At 31.0% G+C, this 24,590-nt stretch overlaps 3 protein-coding genes across 3 annotated transcripts; all 3 read left to right on the top strand.

Moving 5' to 3' along the window:
- Nucleotides 1-7,378: 7,378 nt before the first annotated feature.
- On the top strand, nucleotides 7,379-7,612 carry K444DRAFT_510770 (uncharacterized protein; the record flags this gene model as incomplete). Its single annotated transcript, XM_024873449.1, has 1 exon — nucleotides 7,379-7,612. A coding segment is annotated over one exon (234 nt), but the record flags the coding sequence as incomplete, so codon positions are not given.
- Nucleotides 7,613-7,894: 282 nt separating this feature from the next.
- K444DRAFT_485669 (ankyrin) lies at nucleotides 7,895-8,308 on the top strand (the record flags this gene model as incomplete). Its single annotated transcript, XM_024873101.1, has 1 exon — nucleotides 7,895-8,308. A coding segment is annotated over one exon (414 nt), but the record flags the coding sequence as incomplete, so codon positions are not given.
- Nucleotides 8,309-16,488: 8,180 nt separating this feature from the next.
- K444DRAFT_689202 (uncharacterized protein) lies at nucleotides 16,489-17,790 on the top strand (the record flags this gene model as incomplete). The annotated part of the gene is made up of 2 exons (XM_024887731.1): nucleotides 16,489-17,171; nucleotides 17,259-17,790. Exons 1-2 carry the CDS (start codon nucleotides 16,540-16,542, stop codon nucleotides 17,788-17,790), a joined length of 1,164 nt encoding a protein of 387 aa, XP_024743805.1. The 5' UTR covers nucleotides 16,489-16,539.
- Nucleotides 17,791-24,590: the final 6,800 nt, after the last annotated feature.

Below are 24,590 nucleotides of genomic sequence, written 5' to 3'. Positions count from 1 at the left end.
AAACTATAATACCTTAAATCTTATTAAGCTATATCTAACTTATTCGAGATATCTAATAAAATAGTTATATAGAGACTAAATAATTACTTATAGAGGAAGCTAGTACTTTTGGGAATATAGTATATAAAGAAGATAATAGAGAAATATCGGATTTATATATAATAAGAGTATTTATTAGAAACTATAAAAAAGTATGAAAGGATTAGTTAGTATTATTAGAATAAGCTAAAAAGATAATATAAATATAACTTATTTATAAAACTTAATAGAAATACTCTATTCTTATTTATATATATAACCGAATTTCTTTTAATACTATAATAATACCAAATAATAGCCCTAGTAATTATATATAGCCCAAAATACTAAGGTAAATAGATATAAAAGCCTAAAAGTAGAAATGAAGTATTTAGTAAACTTATTAAAATCTCAAATATTCTTTTTAAAATACAAAATATAGTTAACTAGTAATATCCCAAGAATTATTGAAATTAATAGATTAAAAGTTTGGAATTCTTTTTAGCTATATATCTAATAATTATTTAGTTATTCTTTTTTCCGGCTCTTATTAAACTAGTATTTCTAAGAGCTATATACTCCTATAAATTTTCTATTAGAAGCCTATAGCCTCCCATAAACTATATACTTCTATGAATTTTCTCCTAGTAGCCTATAATCTCCTATAAATTTTCTACTAGAAGCCTATAGCCTTCTATTAATCCTATACTTCCAGGAATTTTCTCCTGAATAATATATATATATAACTAAAATAATATATAACTAAATATAGCTATTATAAACTAAGGTACTAGATATAGCTTCTTAATAGATAACTATAATTAACTTAATAATTAAATACCAGAAATGCTTCCTATTAGGTAGTTACCTCTCAGGGATAAGAATTAGCTCCTTTAAAATCGGGATAGCTAGAACCGGTTTAAGTAAGAAATAACTTCTTAGAAATTATATTATATAGCTTTCTAAAGACAAAAAGTCTATAGAGATTATATTAAAGAAATTATAGTTCTATAGAGGCTATAGCTCCGGAATAATTATACTAAAGAATAAGTAGTTCTATAGTAATTATACTAAAGCAAATATAGCTCTTTAGAGATTATAGCTTTCTAGAGATAGATCTAAAGAAAATAGAACTCTTTAGAGATATAGGTAGTAGATATATAATAGATATAGCTATAATAACTCTAATATCTATTCCTATATAGTAAAAAACCCGGTATACTAAAAATAACTAATAAAATTACAAGTATTACGGATTTTTCTCTATAATATCTTCTTTAAACCAATTACTATAATAGGGATATAAAATACAGAGTAATATAGAAGTAAAGAATAGGCTTCCACAGTATGGGATTACAGTATACGAGTGAGGTGTGAAATTAGAGAGTGAAGGTTAATTGATTTCTAAGAACTAAGAAAGAGAGAGGGGTAATATAAGCGGACTACGGACTATACGGAAGTCCGGAGGTCACATAATAGAACCACGTGACTAATAGGGGTAAAATTCCCATTATACTACTATAAAAAGTTTTTATATTTAAAGTTAGTAATAGATTTATTATACTATTTCTATTAATATAGTAATTTGTGAATTTTGAAATTTATCTAATTTTTTAGTATACTAGTTTTTTTAATATATAGGAATAGATATTAAGTTATTTGGAAGTTTATTTCTATTTTTATAGTATTAATTCTTTCTCTAGAACTAAATTATTAGTTTTTTAAAAAAATTAATTTTATAATTATAATATAAATCAGTTATAGGATATAATCTTATATTCGAATTAGATCTAAAACTTTAGAATATATTTCTTATTTTAAAGACGGAATATTTTAATATATTAATTAAAGTAATAAAGAATTAAGAACCTCTTATAGATATCTTCTTAAGTTAATTCCTCTACTTTATTTAAACTACTTTCCTTTATACTTAACTATTTATTCTATTACTTCCTTATTAAATAGTAGAAAAGTTTTAGATATATATTATAGTAGTATAATATTCTCTTATTATAATAATTCCCTATCTATAGTAATTATAGGTTATAGATATAATAGAAATATATATATAAATCTCCTTTTCCTTTTTCTTTCTACTCTTTTTATTTCCAAAAACCGGTTCTTATTAACTAAAATAATAAAATATATATTATATTTATTACTAGTAAATTCTATAGCCTTTCTATTTTAAGAAAGAAGAAATCTGAGAATTATAGAAGATAAATAATTATTTATATATACTATATAGTAATCTTAAATAGCTATTATAATTATATTTCTAATTTTATAGATTTGAACTATTAACTACTTCTATATCTATATTTATTCCAGAACTAATATAGTTCGGAATAGTAATAGAAGTAATTTACTCTTATTATTAATATTTAATTAATATTATAATTATTTTTATTTCTATTTTTAAAGGATTTCTGAGAGATTAAAGAAAAATAGACTTTACTTAATAGTATATAGTTTTCTCGGGTACTCTTATTGGGCTCCCGATAATTATATAGGCTATAAAATATATCTCTAGCCTAATATAGAAATATTAATATAGCCTTTATAAATATATATCTATTTCTAAAAAAATAATATTCTTAGAAATATTCTTAATACTTACTATCTTAATAGTAAATACAATTTGTATTACTATTAATATTTATAGTATATAGATACTTATATATTAATCTGGGCTAGTATTAACTATAAACTTTATATTTCTATTATTTGAATATTATATAAACTCTTTATATAAAAGTAGTAGCCTTTTATTATTAGATTATAATTGTATTTATTATTAGATAGCTAGTATCTCAATTATTAAGGCTCTAGTATATTTAGTTATTACTATTATTTTAAAAATAGAAAAGGCAGATATTATTTCTTAGATAATAACTTAAATAGTCTATTTTGCCTCTCTTATTATAACTATAATCTAACTAGTACTACAGGTATTCTCAATAATTATTATTATATTCTTATTAATATTTACTATTTCTATTAGTTATTATTATAAGGTCTTTATAGTTACTTATTAGTTCTTAGTAGTAGTAATTATAGTAATAGTTTGGATCTATATAAGAATAAGAAAATGAAATACAATTCCTATAATATATTTATTAGGTATTTCCGGTATCTTAATAATTATATAGTATTTTTAGCTCTTTAGAATTATATACCGGAATCTGAGGATTAGAAGCAAGCTTATATGAGTAATAGTAGAAAGAGATAGTAAGATTATAATTATATCTATTATACTCCTAAGGCTTTAGGATTTCAAGGCCGGCTAGTATATTAAAATCTGTATACTATACCTGAATTAGAGTTCTTATATATAGTAATACCCTTTTTACCTCTTATTATATAAGTTTATTAATAGTAATATAGTTATCCGCCTAATAATTAGGGGGAGAGAAGGGTTTACGGTACTACTTGCAAGTAAAGAAACCCTAGAGATACTCGCCTTAGTTAATAGTCCTTATAGTAAAGAAATCCAACTTAGAACTTATAGTATAGTCTTATTCTTTACTAGCGGGATCGGAATTACTAGAATATTACTATATATTTATTAGGCTTTAGAAGAATATTATATATAAAGAACTAGCTACTATTATATATATCTCTTCTGGGAGACTAATAATAATATAGTCTATAAGAATATAATAGATTCATATCTTTATAGGTTATTATTATATAGTATAGGTAGGGATATCTCTAATCTTATTTGTATTCTAATTCAATTTAGATTCTCGAGCTATAACTAATTAATATAAGACTTGATATAGAAAAAGAGATCTATTTAACTATTAAAATGGTACCAGGTAGTATTATAGTTTTAAGTAAACTGGCGAGTTTATTAATTTATTATACTAATTATAATATAGTATATATTGGCCAAAAGGCAAGTAAAGAGACTCGAAAGTTACGATAAGATCTCTTGGAAATGAAGGTTTACCTCTTTGAGCTTGAGTTTTATCTAGAGTTAGTATTTAGAGATGGAAAAGGAAAGCCAGAGAGTTAGAATAGTTAATAAAACTTTCTGATATATAGGCTTGTACTAATTAATAAATTGCAGAAGAGTTACTCTACTAAACCTGCAGCTCGAGTACCTATATAATATTTTCAAGGTACCGGGAGCCGCAAAGTTCTATAGGCCGCTGTGTACAGTGGGGTGGGTATTGGAACTATACATCGGGTAAGACCTTAGAAATGCTACAGTCACTTGCAAAATCGGCTTCGTCCCCTTTCGCCAGAAAAAATTGTGAGCACAGACCACGTCATCCATATTTGGTGCTGGCGCCGTAGCATATCCCTTCGTCTGGCAAGAAATGGTCCGTACTAGCGGCCGCACACGAATATCCCTTATTAAGTAAGAATACAACCATCTCCTCCAATCAGGCTATCCGCATGATGCGGCCGCTAGTACGGACCATTTCTTGCCAGACGAAGGGATAGCACGCCTTTACACTCGCCAGATCCTATTACACGTGACTGTACTTTTGTTGGCGCACAGACCTTCTTGGCATCACGATTTACGTAAGGCGTCAAAGCAGCCTCGTGCGGCTGAATCGCAGGCAACATGGTTTGTCGACTTGAGGTCGGCGATCTTCTTCCTTCAGTGTTCCCTCCCCTATTTCAACTTCAAGCTTATGCTTAATGTCTCGAAAAGGCTTGGTTTCGATACAGTACAAGTCACTTCGCTACCTTTAACGCCGCACCTGTACGAGGCTCTGCCATTCAATCTCATCCTCCTTCACAGCAGACGTCCGCAATACTCTAGGCCACATAACCTTTAATCGCCGGTTTGATCAATTCCAAGCTATCTCCGGTGTACCGCAAAGCATTCGCTAAAACGATACCAAGATGGTTAGTCTATGGACTCTATACTCATCCCTGACTAATATCGTAAGCTATATAGCCTCTGAGGCAGTTATACCCATACCCGAATACCGAGAGTACAGTAAGCAGTATAGCAAGAGTCGAGTATACTATAATTATTTTCACCCGACCATACTAATAATATCTAGCATTATCGCTATTTACCGCCTGAATCCCCGAAGCAAGAACAACCGCAACCACACCTGGGATACATAGTACAAACCTTCCGGTCCCCAAGGATACCTCTGGCTCCGCAATAACCTCCCTCAATATATCCCCGAGATATATATCTTCCTCTACAAATATAACTCTACGGCGGTCTATGGGAAGGATAAAGATATATTTATAGGCAAAGCAAACGAATTCCTCGAGTCGATAAGAATAGAGAGAGACTATATAGAGTCAAGACCAATTCTGCTTCTGGGATATAGTATGGGCGGGCTGCTAATTAAGCAGGCATTAATTAATATATAAAATAATCCAAAATATATACCGATTAAAGATACTATAACAGGGCTAGCATTCTTTGCTATACTATACTATAGGGGAGACTAGATACTAGCGAGCCTGGGGAGTATAATAGCGAAGATTATAACGGCCATAGGATTTCAGAAAGGCAATAACGTATTAGAGACACTCAAGAACGGAAGCATATTCTCAGAGATTATATAAGAATATTAGAGGCACCAGTTGTTAAAGTACGATATTATCTTATTTTGGGAGGCATTCGATAACGTAAGTTGAGGGTTATAATAAACTTGATATATTCACTAATCAGAATTATATATTAGATCGTACTAGCGGAGAGTATACGATTTGGTATACCTGGCGACCGCAAGAACGTTATAAAGTTGAATGCAGACTATAGTAGAGTATATAAATTCGGGTCAATCCTCGGGGATTAAGACAACTTCAAGCTAGTACGAAGCAATATTAAAGACCTATATAAGAATGCTTTTAAGATTAGTGAGTTGAGTATTATTAGCCCTGTTAATGGTCGAGAGCAGAAAGTTAAGGGTATAGATAATAATAAGGAGCTCTATATACGATTCACTAGATTAAAGGAAAATTATATTTGAGGACGAATATCGGAATACCAGGCCTGTACCGCACCTGGATTTCCTCGATCTTATTATTGAGTTATTAATATTTGCTCAAATAACTTATATAGCTTTATTATTAAATTTATTACTAATACTATACATGTGAAAGTAACCAATTAACGGAAAGCAGCCAGTCAAGAATATCGAACTATTACAGACTGGCTTACCCAGATTAACTATAGCCCTTAATACAGTAATTACTTCAAGAGTCGATAACCAGGAACCGGCCAGTGGCTTCTAGACTCACCAAAGTTCCATATATAGTTAGAAACGGACGAGCAAATATTATTCTGTCCAGGAATTCCCGGAGCAGAGAAGACGATCCTCATATTAATTATAGTCGATTATCTCTATTCCAAATACCAAGTAGATCCAGGTATTAGTATTATATATATATACTACAACTTCCGGTATAAAGACGAGCAGAAGATCAATAACTTGCTAGCAAGCCTCCTAAAGCAGTTCATCCAGGAGCAAGCCTCCGTACCGGATAGTATAAAGACTTTATATAACTAATACCAAGACAAACGAATATAATCCTTACTCGACGAGATTTCGAAGACTTTAAGTTCAGTTATTACCTATTATTCAAGGGTTTATATTGTTATTAATATACTAGACGAATACTAATTATCTAATGAATACCGGTTAATATTCCTATCGAATATCTTTAACCTCCAAGCCAAGACTGGAGCAAAACTCTTTGCGATCTCGTAACCAATCCCAGATATTAAGGAGTTATTTAAGGGATATCTTTCACTTGAAATCCTTACTAGCAACGAAGATATAGGGAGATATTTGAATAGCCGTATATTATAGCTCCCAATATTTGTCTTGAGAAAACCAGAGCTATAAGAGGAAATCATAATACAAATTGTACAGGCCGTTAAGGGAATATAGGTTTCTTGCTAGCTCTCTATACGAGGTAACTTTACTAATGCGACCTAAGGTTTCTCTTAGTACAGCTCTATCTGGACTCGCTTGGAGACAAAACAATACCAAAGGCTATAAAGAGTTCGTTAAAGCAGTTCCAGAAGAAATCTACAGGAGCTAGCGAGGACAAGAAGCTTGAAGTTCTATCTTCGGCATACGAGCAAGCAATGGAAAGAATCAATGGGTAGCAGGCAGGCTTCCAGCTACTAGCCAAGAATGTACTTTCATGGATCACCTGCGCAAAGAGGCCGCTTACTATAAGAGAACTTCAACACGCTATTGCAGTAGAAGTTGGTAAGGCAAAACTCGATAACAATAATCTCCCGGAAATCGGAGACATGGTCTCTGTATGCCTGGGGTTAGTTACAATCGATGAGGAGAGTGGGATTATTCGATTAGTCCATTACACAATGCAGGAATACTTCGAGCTAACGCAAAAACGTTGGTTCCCTGATGCAGAGACGGACATCGCGAACACTTGCGTTACCTATCTCTTATTCGATACTTTTAAAAGCGGCCTTTGTCCTACGGATGAAGAGTTTGAGGCACGACTACGGGATAATGCAATTTATGACTATGCGGTACGAAATTGGGGGCACCATGCTCGCAAGGCTCCTTTAACAAGTCAAATGATAATGGAATTTCTCGAGAGCGACTCAAAGGTGGAAGCCTCTATTCAAGCGCTTATGGCTACCAAGCAGTACCCATCACATGCCAATTACAGCCAAGAATTTCTAAGATATATAACAGGATCTCATTTAGCAGCATACCTTGGACTCGAGGACGCTATAAAAAAGTTACTTATACGTGGTCATAAGTTAGACCTCAAAGATTCTGACCTTCGAATACCGCTGTCATAGGCGGTAAGAAGTGGGCATAAGGCCATTATCGCACTTCTCTCTGCCCAGGGCATTGCTGACCTCGACTCAAAGAACATTTCAGGCCAAACTCCGTTGTCGCATGCTACAGGAAACGGATACGAATCCGCCGTCAAGCTCCTTCTTACTATGGATGGCGTTAACCCAGACTCAAGAGATAATTTCAGCCGAACGCCACTGTCCAGAGCTGCAATGTTCGGATACGCAGCGGTCGTCCAGTTACTTCTTGCCCAGGACAGTGTCGACCCGGACCCTGAAGATAATGACTCCGAGACACCGCTGGTATTGGCTGCGATGTACGGTCACGACGCCGTCGTCAAACTGCTGCTCGATACTGGCAGAGTAGTTCCTGATTTCAAAGACGCGAAATATGTCCGGACGCCACTGTCTTACGTAGCTGAAGGGAGACATCAGACTGTGGTTAAGCTCCTAATGGCGACAAGCCGTATTAACCTGGATTCGAAAGATAACGGTGGCCGGACCCCTCTGTCATATGCGATCGCAGAAGCCCAAATAGAAACAATCCATTCCTTGCTACGATACGGCGCCAGCCCCACAACTATTAATATTCGGCTAAAGGGTCTTTTATACTATGCGATTATTAATATGAATTACATACCTGATATCGTAAAGAAGCTTCTAATGCTCGGTGCGCCAACAAATTTAGTAGATATTAATAATATAACACCGTTATATTATACGGTTAGATTTAATCGACAGGATATTACAGAATTACTTATCCAAAATAGGGTGCCAATAAATATTGCCATCTATAGAAAGGCATGGATAGTAAAGAATTATGGGGGCAGGACAATATATGAGCCGCACGGTAGACATGAAATACTAAGTATCGATCGGTACTATACTCGAGAACTTACGCCTTTATATTATGCAGCATTAATTAGAGATTGCCAAATAGTATAGTTCTTCCTTAATTATGGTATAGACCCAAATGCCGTCTCTTATTATAGAGAAATACCTCTCTATCTTATACTATATAAGAATATATACGGGACAAATTATAATAACGATTAGAAACAAGACCACTAGAGAGTTAAAGTTTTGCTAGATTTTATTAACCCTAAAGATAACAATACTAATAAAACATATACCAATATTATTATAAAGCGAATTACCGTAGTCAATATATTACTTCATTATCCAAAAGTTAATCTCAAGATACAAGATAATAAAGGAGCATTAGTACTATATCATATTCCGTATAGAGAGCCAAAATGTACTATTATAGTTAGTATATTAATCGAAAAAGGTACCGAAGTTTCTGCTTAGAACTCGAAAAAATAATGTCTACTATACCTTGCCTATTAACGTAGCGACTCCGCATCTGTGCAAGTACTTCTCAGTTACGGTACTAACATATTATATATTAATCAAGATAGGCTAAACGCATTCTACTATACCATAACAAGTAGAAACACGGAGATATTATTACATATTCTTGAAATATCCGATACTAATAGTCTCAATATATCTATATTAAGAGACAAAATGGGAAGAAATACATTATATTATATATTGACTTATGGTACTAATATTAAGAAAGTCCGGTTGCTTTTAGATAAGGGAGTTAATATTAAGGACAGAGATATTAACGGAAATTCGCCACTAGCTTCCTATCTAATCAACTCACGGTTCTATATTAATAATGGCATTTGTCGACTATTACTACAGAGCGGGTCAGATGGCTTGACCATAAATAACCAAGGATTGGCTCTTGCATATTTATTGGCCAGTCGCTCGAAAATGAATATCGCAGTTTTAGAGGTTTAATAGATTTCGGCGTGGATATAGAAATACTGGATATAAAGGAGAGGTTACTCATATATTATACTGCACTTGAGGGTTCCCTTACAGAGACAGCCCTAGCATTTCTTTTCGATAAAACAAAGCTTCGCTCTAATAATAGAGACTTTTCTGGGAAGACACCATTGCAATACGCAGCTGAACAGGCTCGGAAAAAGCGTCATTGGAGTGTTTTCGATTCGCAGAGGTGGTCGAGGAGTTTGGAAATCTTCATGAGGAATGAAGCTGTCCCGGGATGAGGCGGTTCGCCGGGGAAAAGAGCCACTGTCATGTACCAGACAAAGCATTAAAGCTTCTATGTCCCGATCCATATAGGAGGCTTGGCGTCGCGCGAAATGCGGAGCGCGACGCCGGCCACTCGTAAACGAGGTGTCCCATTTCCACAGTCACGTGTGTTTCAGATTCTGCTGCCACGTGGCCCACGTGCTACCCCATCAAAAGTTCGACCTTCTTTAAATTCGATAAAAATTAGTACTATAGGTGAAGAATTGATAGATTTAATATTAGACCCCAGATAATTGCCTTGGTAGCAAGAATGTGTCTCTGTAGGCAATTGCACGTGGCTACACTTTGCCAGCGCACTTGAGCTGGCAAGCTCCATTGCGTTCTAGAAGACGCATCAGTCAGATCAGATTTCGAGAACTTCAGCAGGTTATTCTTAATAAATACAGTATTTGTCGCAAAGTCTGTATGCAAAGTTATTTTGTTAAGTTGGGATGAAGGTTGGATCCAGGCTACGTGGCTGGGTATCAATTGTACTACCTGTAACGTGACCTTAGCTTTGCGCCGGGGGGGGGGGGGGTAGTAGCAGCCTTTAACAGAGGTGCTGCAGAGTACTACGTACTTCCGTACGTACGAAGTAGTACACGGGATGACAAATGGGGTACTCCCTACAGCCCGAATAAATGTTAATTGTCACCTGTTTACAGGGGTTTTATCGGCGAACTAGCTAGAATCTCAGGGTAGTCTGACCAATCACCTGTCTTGATTCCAGCCTTTCTTGCTATATGCAGTTAAATACTGATTAACATTTAAAGATCCCTGTACGAAGTACGGTGTCAGCACCAAAAATAGATGAGGTGGTCAGTGCTCACAATTTTTTTAAGCGAAAGGGTGCGAAGCCAATTTTGCAAGCGACTGTATCATATTATGTAACTAATCCCTTAACTCAAGCGTTGCTTTTGAAGCCATTTTGTGCGGTGTGTCACGTGACACCATAAGAGAGCCACTTCTGGCAGACCTCTAATACTTAGCCTCTATTTTACGCCTCCGTTCTTTGAGAAAATCTCCAAATCTGGGCCCTGATAGGTTACTCTAATTTCCACCTGGAATTCTTGAGGTAGTAATTTATATCCGGTTATAGCCTGACTTATAAGAGAATATATAATTAAATTATTAAATATAATATTCTATAATTAATAAACTATAGTAGTACTACCAACTTATATAATCCGGAATAATATTATAATCTATTACCTTAATAATATCAAGATATAAAAATAAAGATAGAGTAATACGGACCTTTATAAGAATATTCTAAGATATATATCTTAAGTAAAGTCAGAATAGAATTATCTCTTTTATTCAAAATAAGACTATCTAATCTGATTTCTATTAGATTATAGATTTTATAGATTCAGAAATAGGAAATAATACTTTACTATATAATATTAGTAAGAAGCTAATCCTTACTTTACTCTAATATATAGTAAGGCTCTATAAAAGTAATAAAGATACCAAGAAAGAGGTAATAAATCTTATTAAATATAGGGAATTTCGGATAATTCTAAATATTAGAATCCAAGATAAATTTTCATATATTATATATAAATAATTTATAGTAAGTATTAGATATAAAGAACTAAATACCGAAAATTCTATTAATACTGGCTTATTCTCAGTAAAATAAAAGAATAAAGTCTATTAACTAGATAGTAAAGTAATTCTTATTAAGAATATTATATCCTTATATTATAGTTAGCTAGATATACTATAAAATATTTATAAAAGTACTAGGGTTAATAAGCTATTTATATTCCGTAACTTTATAATACTTATAAATACCATGAGCTTCCTTAAGATATTTTGGTTTATTATTCTTTTTCCTTATATCTTCTAGTAGCTAGAAGAAACCTCTAATAATACTAAGATATTAGACTATAAACTAGTTATATAATATAGTATTCCATTTTCTAATTTTACTATTTCATATATCCTAGTAAAAGTAGACTCGACTTCTTATAGTAATAATAAGCTATTGAATTATAGATCGGTCTCGCTTCTATATACTAGTCCGAATCTTAACTAGAGCTTCCTTAATTAAGATAATACTACTGAGATCTTTTAATTTAGTCCAGAATCTAATAATAATATATTAACTAATAAGCCGGCCTTACTACCTCTTTTCTATAATACTAATATAATAAGTAAGGAACTTTATAGCTATATAACTACTATTATAGTCCAGGATTCCCAAGCTGCTTCTATATTTATAAATTCTTTAAAGGCTGCTTTTAGTAATAAAGAGGTCTAATAGTAATTAGTAATATATTATTCCCTTAATATATAAGTTAATAGAGAACTATTATAACTATTTACGAATATAAAGCTCCAGGTTGGGGGAATTTATATTATTTACTAAAAATTATTATAACTTTTTAAGAACCCGGTACTTATATAGGATTAGTTAAAAATATTCTAGAAAAGTATAATAAAATACTATAATCTTATAATAGCCCTAACCTTTATATCTGTTTTCAAGAATACTATTACGGCCGGAAATAGAAAGGGAGGCTATAAAGAGGAATAAACTCTTTTAATAATTCCCGAGGAATCTGAAGAGTAAGCTAGACCAGAAGAGGAAAGTAAGGAAAGGAAAACAAATCCGGTCAGATAGAGCTCAAGATAATAGATCTATTATTCCTTAAACTGTCTTATATTCTTGAGAAATAAAAATTATATAAAATAAGATACTACTTGGGTATAATTCAAGTAATTAGCTGGAATAAGTTTTGGAAACGGACTAAAAAAGGCAATTTAATCCTAGCTAATATTTTCGTAATTATTCTCTAGATAGCCAAAGTAATAAGGACCTTTTATAAATATTCCAATCCGATATTATTCTAATTAATTTTTATTTAAATAGACCTAGTATCCTTTGAGCTTACCCTATAATTCTCGAGAGGAAACTACTTTACTAAGACTATTTTTCGGATACAGGATTAAATAAAGGATATTCTAGGAAGAATAAGAGTTACTAAAGCCGAATTCTTACCTATAGTTAGTACTTTTACTACTACCTTTAATAATATTAAGAATAGAGAAATACTTTATTAAATAGTCTACTAGTTTAGCCAAAACGGAGAATATAGAACTTTTCTAGCCAGATTTATACCGGCAGGAATTTCAGGTAAGAATAAGAGGGGCCAGTAATATAAAGTTTATACTATATATCTATTTCATTATTTAGTATCTTTTTAACCTAAAGCTAAAGGGCAATACTATACTAAGTCCTTATTATTAATATTAGCTAGTAAATTCTATTACTCCCTCTTCCTTTATCTTTCCCTATTTACCTTTTCAATTACTAATCTCTAAGTTCTTCTTTAACTATTATAGTTATAATACTTATATTATCTATTCTATATATTTCATCTACTCTAAAGCTGTCTTGAATTAGACGGAAAGTATAAGCGAAGCCCTAGTCCCAGTATCTCGTTACTAAAGACAATTAATAGCTAGGTATTAGCTAGTAGGGATTAGCTAAATAATTTCATAGTAGTATTCTAATATCTATTCCTATATAGTAGAAAACCCTATATACCGGAACGACTTTATAATTTGGGGGTCTCAAATCTCTACTATATAAATATATAAAGTTATAATTAGTTTGCTCCTATTCTTTAGCTATTTCTCTATAAGAATTCAGTTTAGAGTAAGAAAATACTATAATTATAGTAATATTATTAATTGTCCCATTAGTAGTATTAAAAGTTCTTTCTACTATTCCCCCCTATTTTATTATAACTATTAGCCTATTTCCAAATTTCGGGACCCTAGAATAAAGCTCTTATTAAGAAAGAATATAGCTCTAAGTTTTAAAGATATAGAATATAAGGAAATCTAGTACCGGATTTATCCGGATAAAGTAGGAGGAGGTATATAATATACTAAGTATCTTAATAAGTAAAGAAAGTACTTATATAATATTGCATTTATAGCTATACTAAATTAATTATATTATATTAGATATTATACGAAACTTATATAAAATATAGTATTAAAGCTCATATGAGATATAGTATTATTCTAGAAGTTTCCATAAGCAGTTACATATATATCCGCTTTTATATAAAGCTATTAAATTATTCCAATCCCCATCCCATTTCTATATAAGGTACGGAGGTAATACTTTATAAGCGACTATACCAGTATAGCCCTGGTAGAGGCCTCTCTGCCAGGAGAGCCTTAAATATATAATACTAAATCAAAATATAGTAGAGTTCCTCTAACTATTCTTTACTATTGCAATTATAGGCGGCCCTTGAGAAAAGAGAAGGCCCAGGGCCAATAGTATCTTATTCTATTGGAGGAGAAAGCCCTCGAAAAGTATTTGAAACTAATAGCTAATCTCGGGAATCCTATATAAATCAAGTACCTACTTACTCTCGCCTTTAGTATTACCCGCCAGTATTTAATAAATAAAGCAGCCAAGCCTCTAAGTAAGAACTGGCCTCAAGGCTCCCAGAAGTATTATTTAGTACTTAGATTATAACGAGTAAGGGTAATGGCCTGGGAATACTATAAGAATAATATCTATAATAAGATAATATATTGGTTTAAGGTAATTATAGAGGTATTATAAGATCCGGCCATTCTTACCGAAAATATCTATAATATAAACGAGACTAGAGTTATACTATATATACTTGGTTCTATTAAGGTCTTAATAAGTAGAAATAACCCGCGAGACTATAGAGGTACAGGTATCAAGTATATAATAGTTACTACTATCGAATATATTAGTATAAACGGTAGGTCTTTATTACTAATAATTATCTAGCCAGCTATAACCTATTAAAGCAACTGGACTATATTCCCCATCCCTGGATAGTACTATATATACTCCGAATCTGGATATACCGATTCTAAAATCAGCTTAGAGTGGCTCAAATATGTATTTAATCCCTAAATAAGAGAATAGGCTAACCAGAAACCCCGGATACTGATTTGTAACGGCTTCGGGACATACGAGACCCTTGAAGCCCTAGAGTTTTGTTTCAAATACAATATTATCCTGTATTGCCTCCCCTCCCATACCGCCTATAAGCTCCAGTCCTGCGATATCGGAGTATTTGCCCCCTTAAAGGCAGCCTACCGTAACAAGACTAAGAGGCTATTCCAAGGAGGGGCAAATACAGTCGGCAAGCAATATTTCACCTCTCTATATAGCCCTATAAGGGAGAAGGCGTTTATAAAGAGAAATATTACGGCCGTATAGGCGGCCTATAGTTTGTTTCCGTTTAACCCCGACCGAGTCCTCAGGGTAATCCCGAAGCCCCCCGCTCAATTAACTATTCCCAGGGCCAATGAGATAAGGGTAGGTTCTTATTATCAAGACGAAGTACTATAAATGCCTGTAACGCCAGTATTAGTAGAGGGTCTTGCATTACTATATAATCTAATTAAATAGGATACTCATATACTTAATGGAACGAGTATATAATGCCTAGAGAGGCGTATACAGAAGCTTATTAATACCGCCCAGATATCCTTCGCTAAATATACCCTTCTCTATAATCAAAAGCAGATATTAACTAGAATAAATAACGAAGCTAAGGTTCGCCGATTAATCCAGTTATTCGTACTCGGGAAGGCGAAGGTAATAAGCTTTGAGGATATCGAGGTAGTACGAGCAGCATATACTGCGAAGGAGGTCATTAAGGGCAAGGGGAAACGTGGTCGGAAGCGTAAGAGTACTGCAATAGAGGCAGATAATCCAGAGCCAGACACAGAACCAGACTCAGAGCCAGAAGTGGCGCATACTGCGGAAGAGGTCATAAACGGCAGGCGAAAACGTGGTCGGAAGCATAAGAGTACTAAGCCAGAGCCAGATGAGCCAGAGCCAGAAGTGGCGCGGATAATCAATGTACTAGTACCATGGAGGGCGCCAGTTGCGCAGATGATATGAGACTATTGCACAAAAGGATAGACAATCATTTCTCGTTTCCTTTAGTTCGGATTTGGTTTTTGGAGGCAGGAAATCGGATAGTTATAATTAATATTCGTAGCATTCTCGGCGCAATAGAAGAAGATAGAGTTATGGTTCGCCTGCAAGTCATTAGCAAGTAGTCTTTATATCGAGGCCAGACTCTTAACTCAAATCTTTGATACCAGTTCGCAGCTGCGTCTCGGGGAGTGTTCCACCTCTGCCAGTTGACAGCGCTGTAGGCGAGACCAAGCACTGCGGTCGTCTTGGAAAATAGGATCTTGTGTTGCATTTGAAAGTGGCAAGTACAATCCGTGGTTGCGAGGCATGTGGAGTAATAATACTTTCCTCCATGCCCATTCTGGGGAGTGATGTCCCATTTGACCGTTGACTGAGAACGCAAGAATCGAGACCATCGACCAGTACCGTAAGCTCCCTCCAACAGTGTCACAGTCGTCCAGTATCAACGCATCCTCTTCTACCTAGCCAATCCTCTCTTCTAATAATGTTTTACAGGCTGCGAAGGGCCAGTATTGCGCGGGTGGAGGGAGAGGGGGAGGGAAAGCACCTATTAAAGCCTTACAGAGCGCCTTCGTAACGTGTCATTCAACTCTCCCCCTTCTTCGACAGCATACGATAAAATGCGAGGTTACTGCGCCTCGAATATGGAATTAGACTGAAGGAAGAATGCACGAAAATGTCGAGCTCGGCGAGTGAGCCAATATATGCCCTTCAAGAGGTCCTTGGGAAGGGCAAAGGACTCGTCGCCATACGAAAGATCCATAGGGGTATACGCATCCTCTCCGAAGAGCCCATTGTCAGAGTGCCCGAAGCTGTACTTGACAGCCAGACCCTTCCAGTATCCATACGCAGGCAAGTCGATGCACTCACCGCGGACCAACGACAAGCCTTCCTCTCTATGTATAACATTTATGCCGACGATCCTGGCTCGCGGTACCTTGGAATCATCCGAACGAACGCTCTCCCCTTTGGGGACAATGTAAGGGAAGGGGGTATCTTCCTTAATACATGTCGTATTAATTATACCTGTGATAATAACGCCCAGAAGAGCTGGAACGATAGTATCAAGCGGTATACCGTCCATGCATTGCGAGATATCGAGAAAGGTGAGGAGATTACAATTTACTACCTCGGAGTCCTTAATAGCCGCAAAGACCGCCAAGAAGCTCTTCGAAGAAAATTTGCGTTTACCTGCTCGTATCGTCTTTGCTCCTTGCCGCCAGATCAGAGTCAAGAAAGCAATAGAAGGCTGGATGAGATCCTTAAGCTGGATAGTCTCATCGGGGGAGATGGCTTGATGGGGATCTTGTCAGCCCCATTGCAAAAGCTTCGATATATTAATTAACAGATCCGTCTTTACAATGAACAAGGGCCGGATGACAACGGCTTGCCAAGGGCATTCCTCGACGCCGCACAAATCGCTATCGCCAATGGAGACCTCGCCAGGGTACGAATTTTTGTTAAGCGGGCGGTACTTGGATGGATTATCCTCGAAGGCGACGACAGCCCTAACGTACTCCAATACAAGGCCCTGACGCAGGATCCCTCGAAGTACGAGTTATATGGGATATTGATAAAGTGGAAGACTGCCGTGGATGATATTCCTCAAGGACTTGACCCGAAAGAGTTAGATGACTGGTTATGGAGGAGGGAGAAGCCAAAACGACCCGGCCAGCCGGCAGACTTTCGTAACCGGGCAACGTTCCCGGGTTTCGATGACTTACCAGACGAGAACGACGTTAGTCCCGAGTTCTATACAAGCAGTGACGGGTTTACGTACCGACCACGGCGGCATTGGTTGTTCCTGGCCGAGATTGTCGACTTCCGTACATTGGTTCGTCTGCAGATGGACATTAAGGATATTGACGGCAGGACGATCCCGCTGTCCTTCCGAACTGTCTCCGGACAGTGCGAATTGAAAGTCTGACTGTCCCCAATTTTGATTGATAAGCAAAGGCGGTAAGGCCTGGTGGTATATACTTACCCCACCAAAAGTCGCAAACGCCTATATACTATATATTATACCCCCTTTTCTTATACTTTTATTATTACTTAAAAATATTTATTCTTCTCTTTTTAATTTATATATATATAAGTATAAGGTTAAAAGAAAGGAAATAAGAAATATAAGAAAAGAAGATAAAGTAAAGAAAAAGCAAGTAAATTAAAAATTAAAAAGAAAAATTAAACTTTAAAATACATAAATTATAAGAAAAAAAAGCTTTATAATAATAAAATTATAAGCTATAAGTATTAAAAACTTAATATTTAACTTTTTTATAAAGTATTATAATAAAGTAATATTATAATTAAAAAAGCTTAAATAAAATTAAAAGATATTTATAAAATTAAAGAAATACTAGCTATATATTAAACTATATATTATAATATAAATTTTTAATATATTTTCTTTTAAAATATATTTATTTATTTAAAATATAATTATATAATAGGTATATATAATAGTATATAAATAGGTATTAGATATCGTAAATCTAGTTTCCTATTTTGGATATAGCTTATAATTAGAATTATATAGATTATATGGGATTTCCTAATTAAGTAAAGGGCTTTATATATCTGGCTAAGTACTAGGGAATATATAGGGAGACGCTCCTAGCTTTAGAAAGGGCATTAATTAGTTTCTTATTAGAATTAATTCTTGGAATTAGTTATACTTGCAAGTATTACTTTATAGCTTACTTATCTTAATTACTTATATATTACCTTACTATTATATACCTTATATTCTAATTAATCTAATTTTCGGGAAGTAGTTTATTATGAGATAGTTAAGCTATTAATAGATAAAACTACTAATGGCTAAAGTATTAACTAGAAGAAGCGCCTCTGCTATTACTAGGGCAATCTAGTCAGGTATCTAGGAAAGCGCCTAGTTAGCTACTTGTGATGCACACATTGACAGCGAGCGTCCAGCTGGATTTAGTAGCCTAATTAGGCTAGTGCTTATGTGGGATCGCACTCCCAAATTGGGACTAGTGCTTCCGTATATCCAGCGGAATACTAGATTCTATATATGGAGGCATGCGAGCTTTGGAAATGGGCATCGATTAGTTTATTACTGAGAACCAGTTCTTGGAATTAATTATACTTCCACGCTTTACTCCATACTTTACCCTATATTCTACCCCTTTACCTTGACTACTTGCGTAGCACCCTGCTATATTGGGAGCCTCACACTACTCTAGCTATTACCTAATTAGGAGAAGGGAATAGAACTCAGATATTCCCAGAACTAGCTAGTAGGATAATAATAATAGAGAAGCTAGCAGCGGCTTATTATTATATTACTGAGTTAGAAGCAGAGATATAATAGAGAGAGGATCTAGAGGATCTAGAAGCTTAGATTTACTATCTTGAGAATATTTAGATACTTATTATAGAACCTATTATATTACCGGCAGTATATTTAGTTTATAGGGCTCTAAAAACCCGAGAATTACTAACTTATAAGAGGAAGAGTATTAAGGAAGCCTAGAACTTCTTCTATTAGGTAGAGCTAAAATAGTATAAAAATGGCGGGATTACCTGGGCTATAGATATAGTAAAGATTATATATTATATTTCTTACTTTAAGAATATAGCCAGAAATATCTGGAAGTATAAGAAATAATTAATAGATATTAATATTATAGATTAGGAAACCTTTATTAAGTTTATAAAGAATTCTATTTTAGATCCAGAGAACTATAGTAATAATACTTTTACTAAGTTTAAGAATATAAAATAATAGCTAGATTAGAGTATCTAAAGCTTTATATTTTACTTAAATAGCCTATTAGATAACTTGGGATATATGAGTTTATTATAAGAGTAAGATAACTTATTTAATAGCTTAAGGTAAGAGATTTAGGACAAGATTAATTATTAAGGAAATGCTTTATAAAAAAGGGAAAAGCTTATTTCTATAGTTATAAGAGTTAAGAATAACTTGAACTAGTTTACTTAATAGAAATATAATAATAAGCTAATAAGTTAATAAAAAAAAGGAAATTAGAAAAAGAAAAAAAGAAATAATAAAAAGAAATAGAAAAGAAATATATTTCTATTATAAGATTTATATAACCGGAATAATAAAAGTATAGTAATAAGATCTAATATAATACCTATATTAGGATCTATAAAACTAGATATAACTTGCTTTACTTACTAGAAAAAGAATTACTATATTATTACTTACTTAAATTAGGGAAAACCGATTTATTATAACTATAATAAGTCTAGTTATAAGATATATAAGTACCTAGAACTAAAGAAGCCGGGAAATAGATATATCCCGTAATAGTTATACTTATTTATATTACGGAAAGCAAGGCCCCTAAAACAAGAATAATAATTAAAATTACTATTAAGATAAGGAAAAATAAGTAAAGAATTAAAGTATTAGTTAATTCGGGTATAGAGGCTAATTATATAAAGAGGAGATTAGCCTTAAATATAAGTATTTTATTAATATTAAAAGTAATTCCCTTATTCTTACTAGAAAAAAGAAGAATTTATTTATATAGAGATTATATTTTTAGGATTATTATTAAGGATATACTAGGAAACTAAAAAGAAATTAATATATATTTTATATTATATAATTTTAATCTAAATTATATTAATATAATACTTAAATTCCTATAGCTTTACTAGATTAATTCTCTAATTTCTTTTAGGGAAATAATATAGAAATACTAGATTTAATTATAGAAGATTAAAATTCTAAATACTAGGAAGTTTACTAAAGTAATAAAATATAAAGCATATGTTTTTTTATTAATTACCTATTTTATAATAGATAGTTAAAGAATTATTACTATTATTATAAATAAGATAGCTATATTTCCTAGAAAGTATTAGGACTTCCTCTAAATATTCTTTATAAAGGCTATAGGTATATTACCTAATTATTATATAATAAAGTATTATATAGATCTAAAACCAGAATTCTAACTATTATATAATTCTATATATGCTTTATTAGAAAAAAAGCTTAAAGTTCTTTAGGAATATCTTAATACTAGCTTAGAGAAGAAGTGAATTCATTATTTTACTAGCCTAGCTAGTGCCCTAATTATATTTATTCTAAAGAAAGAAGATAGCCTATATTTATATATTAATTACCGGAATCTAAATAAGATTATTATTAAGAATTAAATATTATTATTACTTATTAGTAAGATAATAAATAGGCTTTATAAAATAAAGATATATATAAAGCTAGACTTAAAGAATACTTATTATTAGTTATAAATATAAGAAAGTAATAAATAAAAAATAATATTTTAAATATATTATAAATATTTTAAGTATTATATTATATCTTTTAGACTATTTAATATTCTAGTAATATTCTAGATATATATTAATTATATACTAGTAAGTCTTATAAATATTATTTATATAGTTTATTTAAATAATATTTTAATTTATTTAAAAAATCCAGAATAATATATAATAATAGTCTAATATATACTTAAATAATTATAGTAATACTAGTTTTTTATAAACTTAGTAAAATACAAATTTAATATAAAGAAAATAAAGTTCCTGGGATTTATAATTAGCTTAGATAATATAGAAATAGAGGCTAGCTAGGTTATAGCTATTAGAAAATAGCCGGCTTTAAAAAATAATATTCGAGAAATTTAAGTATTTCTGGATTTTACTAACTTTTACTAGAGGTTTATTTATAGATATTTTAGGGTAATAAAAGAATTAACTAATTTACTAAAAACTAGTAGAAAACTACTATATTAGTTTAGCTAAATAAATAAGGTAAATAAGGCTTTTAGGGAGCTATAAATTATATTTATAATAGTACTAATTCTTTATTATTTTAATCTAGCCTTAAAAATTTATATAGAAATAAATACTTTAGGATTTATAATTATAAATATAATTTCCTAGCTCTTTAATAAGAAGGTAAAAGCCAGGTAGTATCTTATTACTTTTTATTTAAAAAAAATAATTATAATTAAAAGCAAATATGAGATATATAACTCTAAACTCTTAGTTATTATTTTAGTATTTTATACTTAGTAATATTACCTAGTATATACCTAATATATTATTATTATTAAGATAAATTATAATAACTTAAAATACTTTATAACTAAGAGAAAACTAAATAATTAATAAATAAGATAAATAGAAAAGCTAGCTATCTTTAACTTTATTTTAGAGTACTAGCCAGGGTATAATAATTCCGCTAATAGATTATTAAGGAGGCTAGATCTTATAGTAAATATAAATAAAAATACTTTATTACTTATATTTTATAATAAGTTATAGAATATAAAATAAAGAACCCTATAAATAGTAATAATAGGATATTATATTATTCCTATAATACTATAATATAAGGCCTAGAAAAAAGGAAATAAGTATTTTTTAATTAGTAAAATACTAAGGAATTCTAAAGAGAAAATCTATTTTAGTAATAAAGTAATACCGGAAATATTATTATTTGAGCCTATTACTAATATAGCTAGTTATAAATAGTATATATTATAGATTCTAGCTATATAAATAACGGGATCCGAAATAGTATATAAGGAAAGTAGAGAGATATTACTTAAACTACTATTATAGTACTAAAGGCTTAATTTATTAGTATAATACTAGTAATATAAATAGTTCTTAAAAAGAACCTTTACTAAAGCTATTAAGATTTGGGAACTTAATATATTCGGGTTATTAAGATATTAGGGTACTATTTATATATTAAATAAGCCGGCTTTTAAAGAAAAATTACTATAAGCTAATTATAATAATTCTATAAATAGGTATTTTAGTACTAGTAAGATACTAGAGATTTTCTAGAGAAAATATTTTTAGTAAAATATAAAAAAGAATATAAAAAACTATATTAGAACTTGTTTTATATATTAATAAACTAAGGTAAAGAGATATTTACTATATAATATATTTAGTTTATTTCCTTTCTTTTTTAAGCTATAGTAAGAAATTATTATAAACTTTATTATAAGGTTACCTTTTTCTAGGTTTTATAGTAAAGTATATGATTTTATACTTATTATTATTAATAGGTATATAAAAATAGTATAATATATTTTAATTATTAAGAAGATCTTGGCTTCTAAGCTAGCGGAGCTATTTATATATTATATTATTAAAGACTTTAGTATACCTATAAATATAATTTCTAATAAAGGATCTGTTTTTATAAATAAGTTCTAGTTAAGTTTATATTTTTATTTAAAGATTTAATAATAACTAAGTATAGTATTTTACTTATAAACTAATAAATAAATAGAGAATCTAAACCAAACTCTAGAATAATACTTGAGGTATTATACTAGCTATTAATAAAATAACTAGGTAATAAAGCTTACTTTTATAAAATTCACATATAATAACTTTATATATTTAATAATAAGAATATTCCTATTTTATACCTTATATAGATTTTATTCTAGTATTAAACTATATATTAAGAATAATATTCTAGAAAAAGAAATACTAGTAATATAAAAAAAAGTATAAAGAATTTAAATAAAACGAGAAATATTAGAGAAATAATAGTAAGAAGTAGTAAATATATAGAAAAAGTATTATAATAAGAAATATATTAATAAAGAATTCAAGATATATAATAAAGTTATGCTTTATATAAAGAATATTTAATAGCTATAACCTAATATAAAGCTAGTAAATAGATATCTTGGCTCTTTTAAAGTTCTAGAAATTATAGAAATATATAAATAAGTATATTACTTGAAATTATTACTATTATATTAGATTTATAATATTTTTTATATTTCTTTCTTGAAATTATAATACCCGCAAGCTAGTACTATAGTAGAACTAGAGCTAGTTAAGATTAAGAATAAAAAGAAATTTGAGGTAAAATCTATTATAACTTATAAGAAAAATAAAAAAGAATGAAAATATTTCATTTATTAAAAAAGCTATTTACTAGTAAATAATATATAGAAACTACTAAGTAATCTAGAGAATATAGCTTAAGAATTATAAGAATACTTAAAAAAGAGTAATATTATAATATTATTAGCTAAATAAAGGCATAAAAAATAAATGCTTTTATTAGGAAACTATTAAAAAATCATATATTTATTCTTAGAAAAATCATATAAAAATTATTAAAAACTCTAATTTCTATATCCTATAAATACCCTATTCTCATAACTACTTTTTATTATTTTTATTATTATTCTTATTAGAATTCTCTCGAGAAATAGGTAATAAATTAGCCTATAAAGCTATTAGCTATTAGTAAGAAATAAGAAAGAAGTAAGCTTACTTAATACTAAAGAATATTAATTATATTATTAAGAATACTTTATACTTATACTAAGCTAGTAAGAATTACTTAACCTATTTCTTAAATTATTAAGGGAATTTATTAGCCTTAAATAATAGCTTTAATACGAGAAATATATATAGTTTAGTATAAAAGAAAAGTAGTAATAGCCTTCTCTTTTTCGGGCAAAAAATAAAGAAGATATTTATATATATTAATAGCTTAAAGAAAGCGGTTTAATTATATTATATATACTTAAAAAATCTTAAATAATATTAGAATAAGAAATAAAAAAAGGAATTTATAACTTATAAGATTATATTTCTTATTCTTAAAATAATAGTAATTATATATTAAGTAATTATTATTCTTAATATAAATAAGGTTAGAAAACTTAGTAATATTCTTGAAATATTAAAGATAGTAAAAGTAAA

The sequence above is a fragment of the Hyaloscypha bicolor genome (genome assembly GCF_002865645.1).
Source record: "Hyaloscypha bicolor E unplaced genomic scaffold K444scaffold_10, whole genome shotgun sequence".
NCBI classification, from domain to species: domain Eukaryota; kingdom Fungi; phylum Ascomycota; class Leotiomycetes; order Helotiales; family Hyaloscyphaceae; genus Hyaloscypha; species Hyaloscypha bicolor.
Note: the sequence above shows the minus strand (reverse complement) of the source record. Positions and strands in the feature narration are given on the sequence as shown.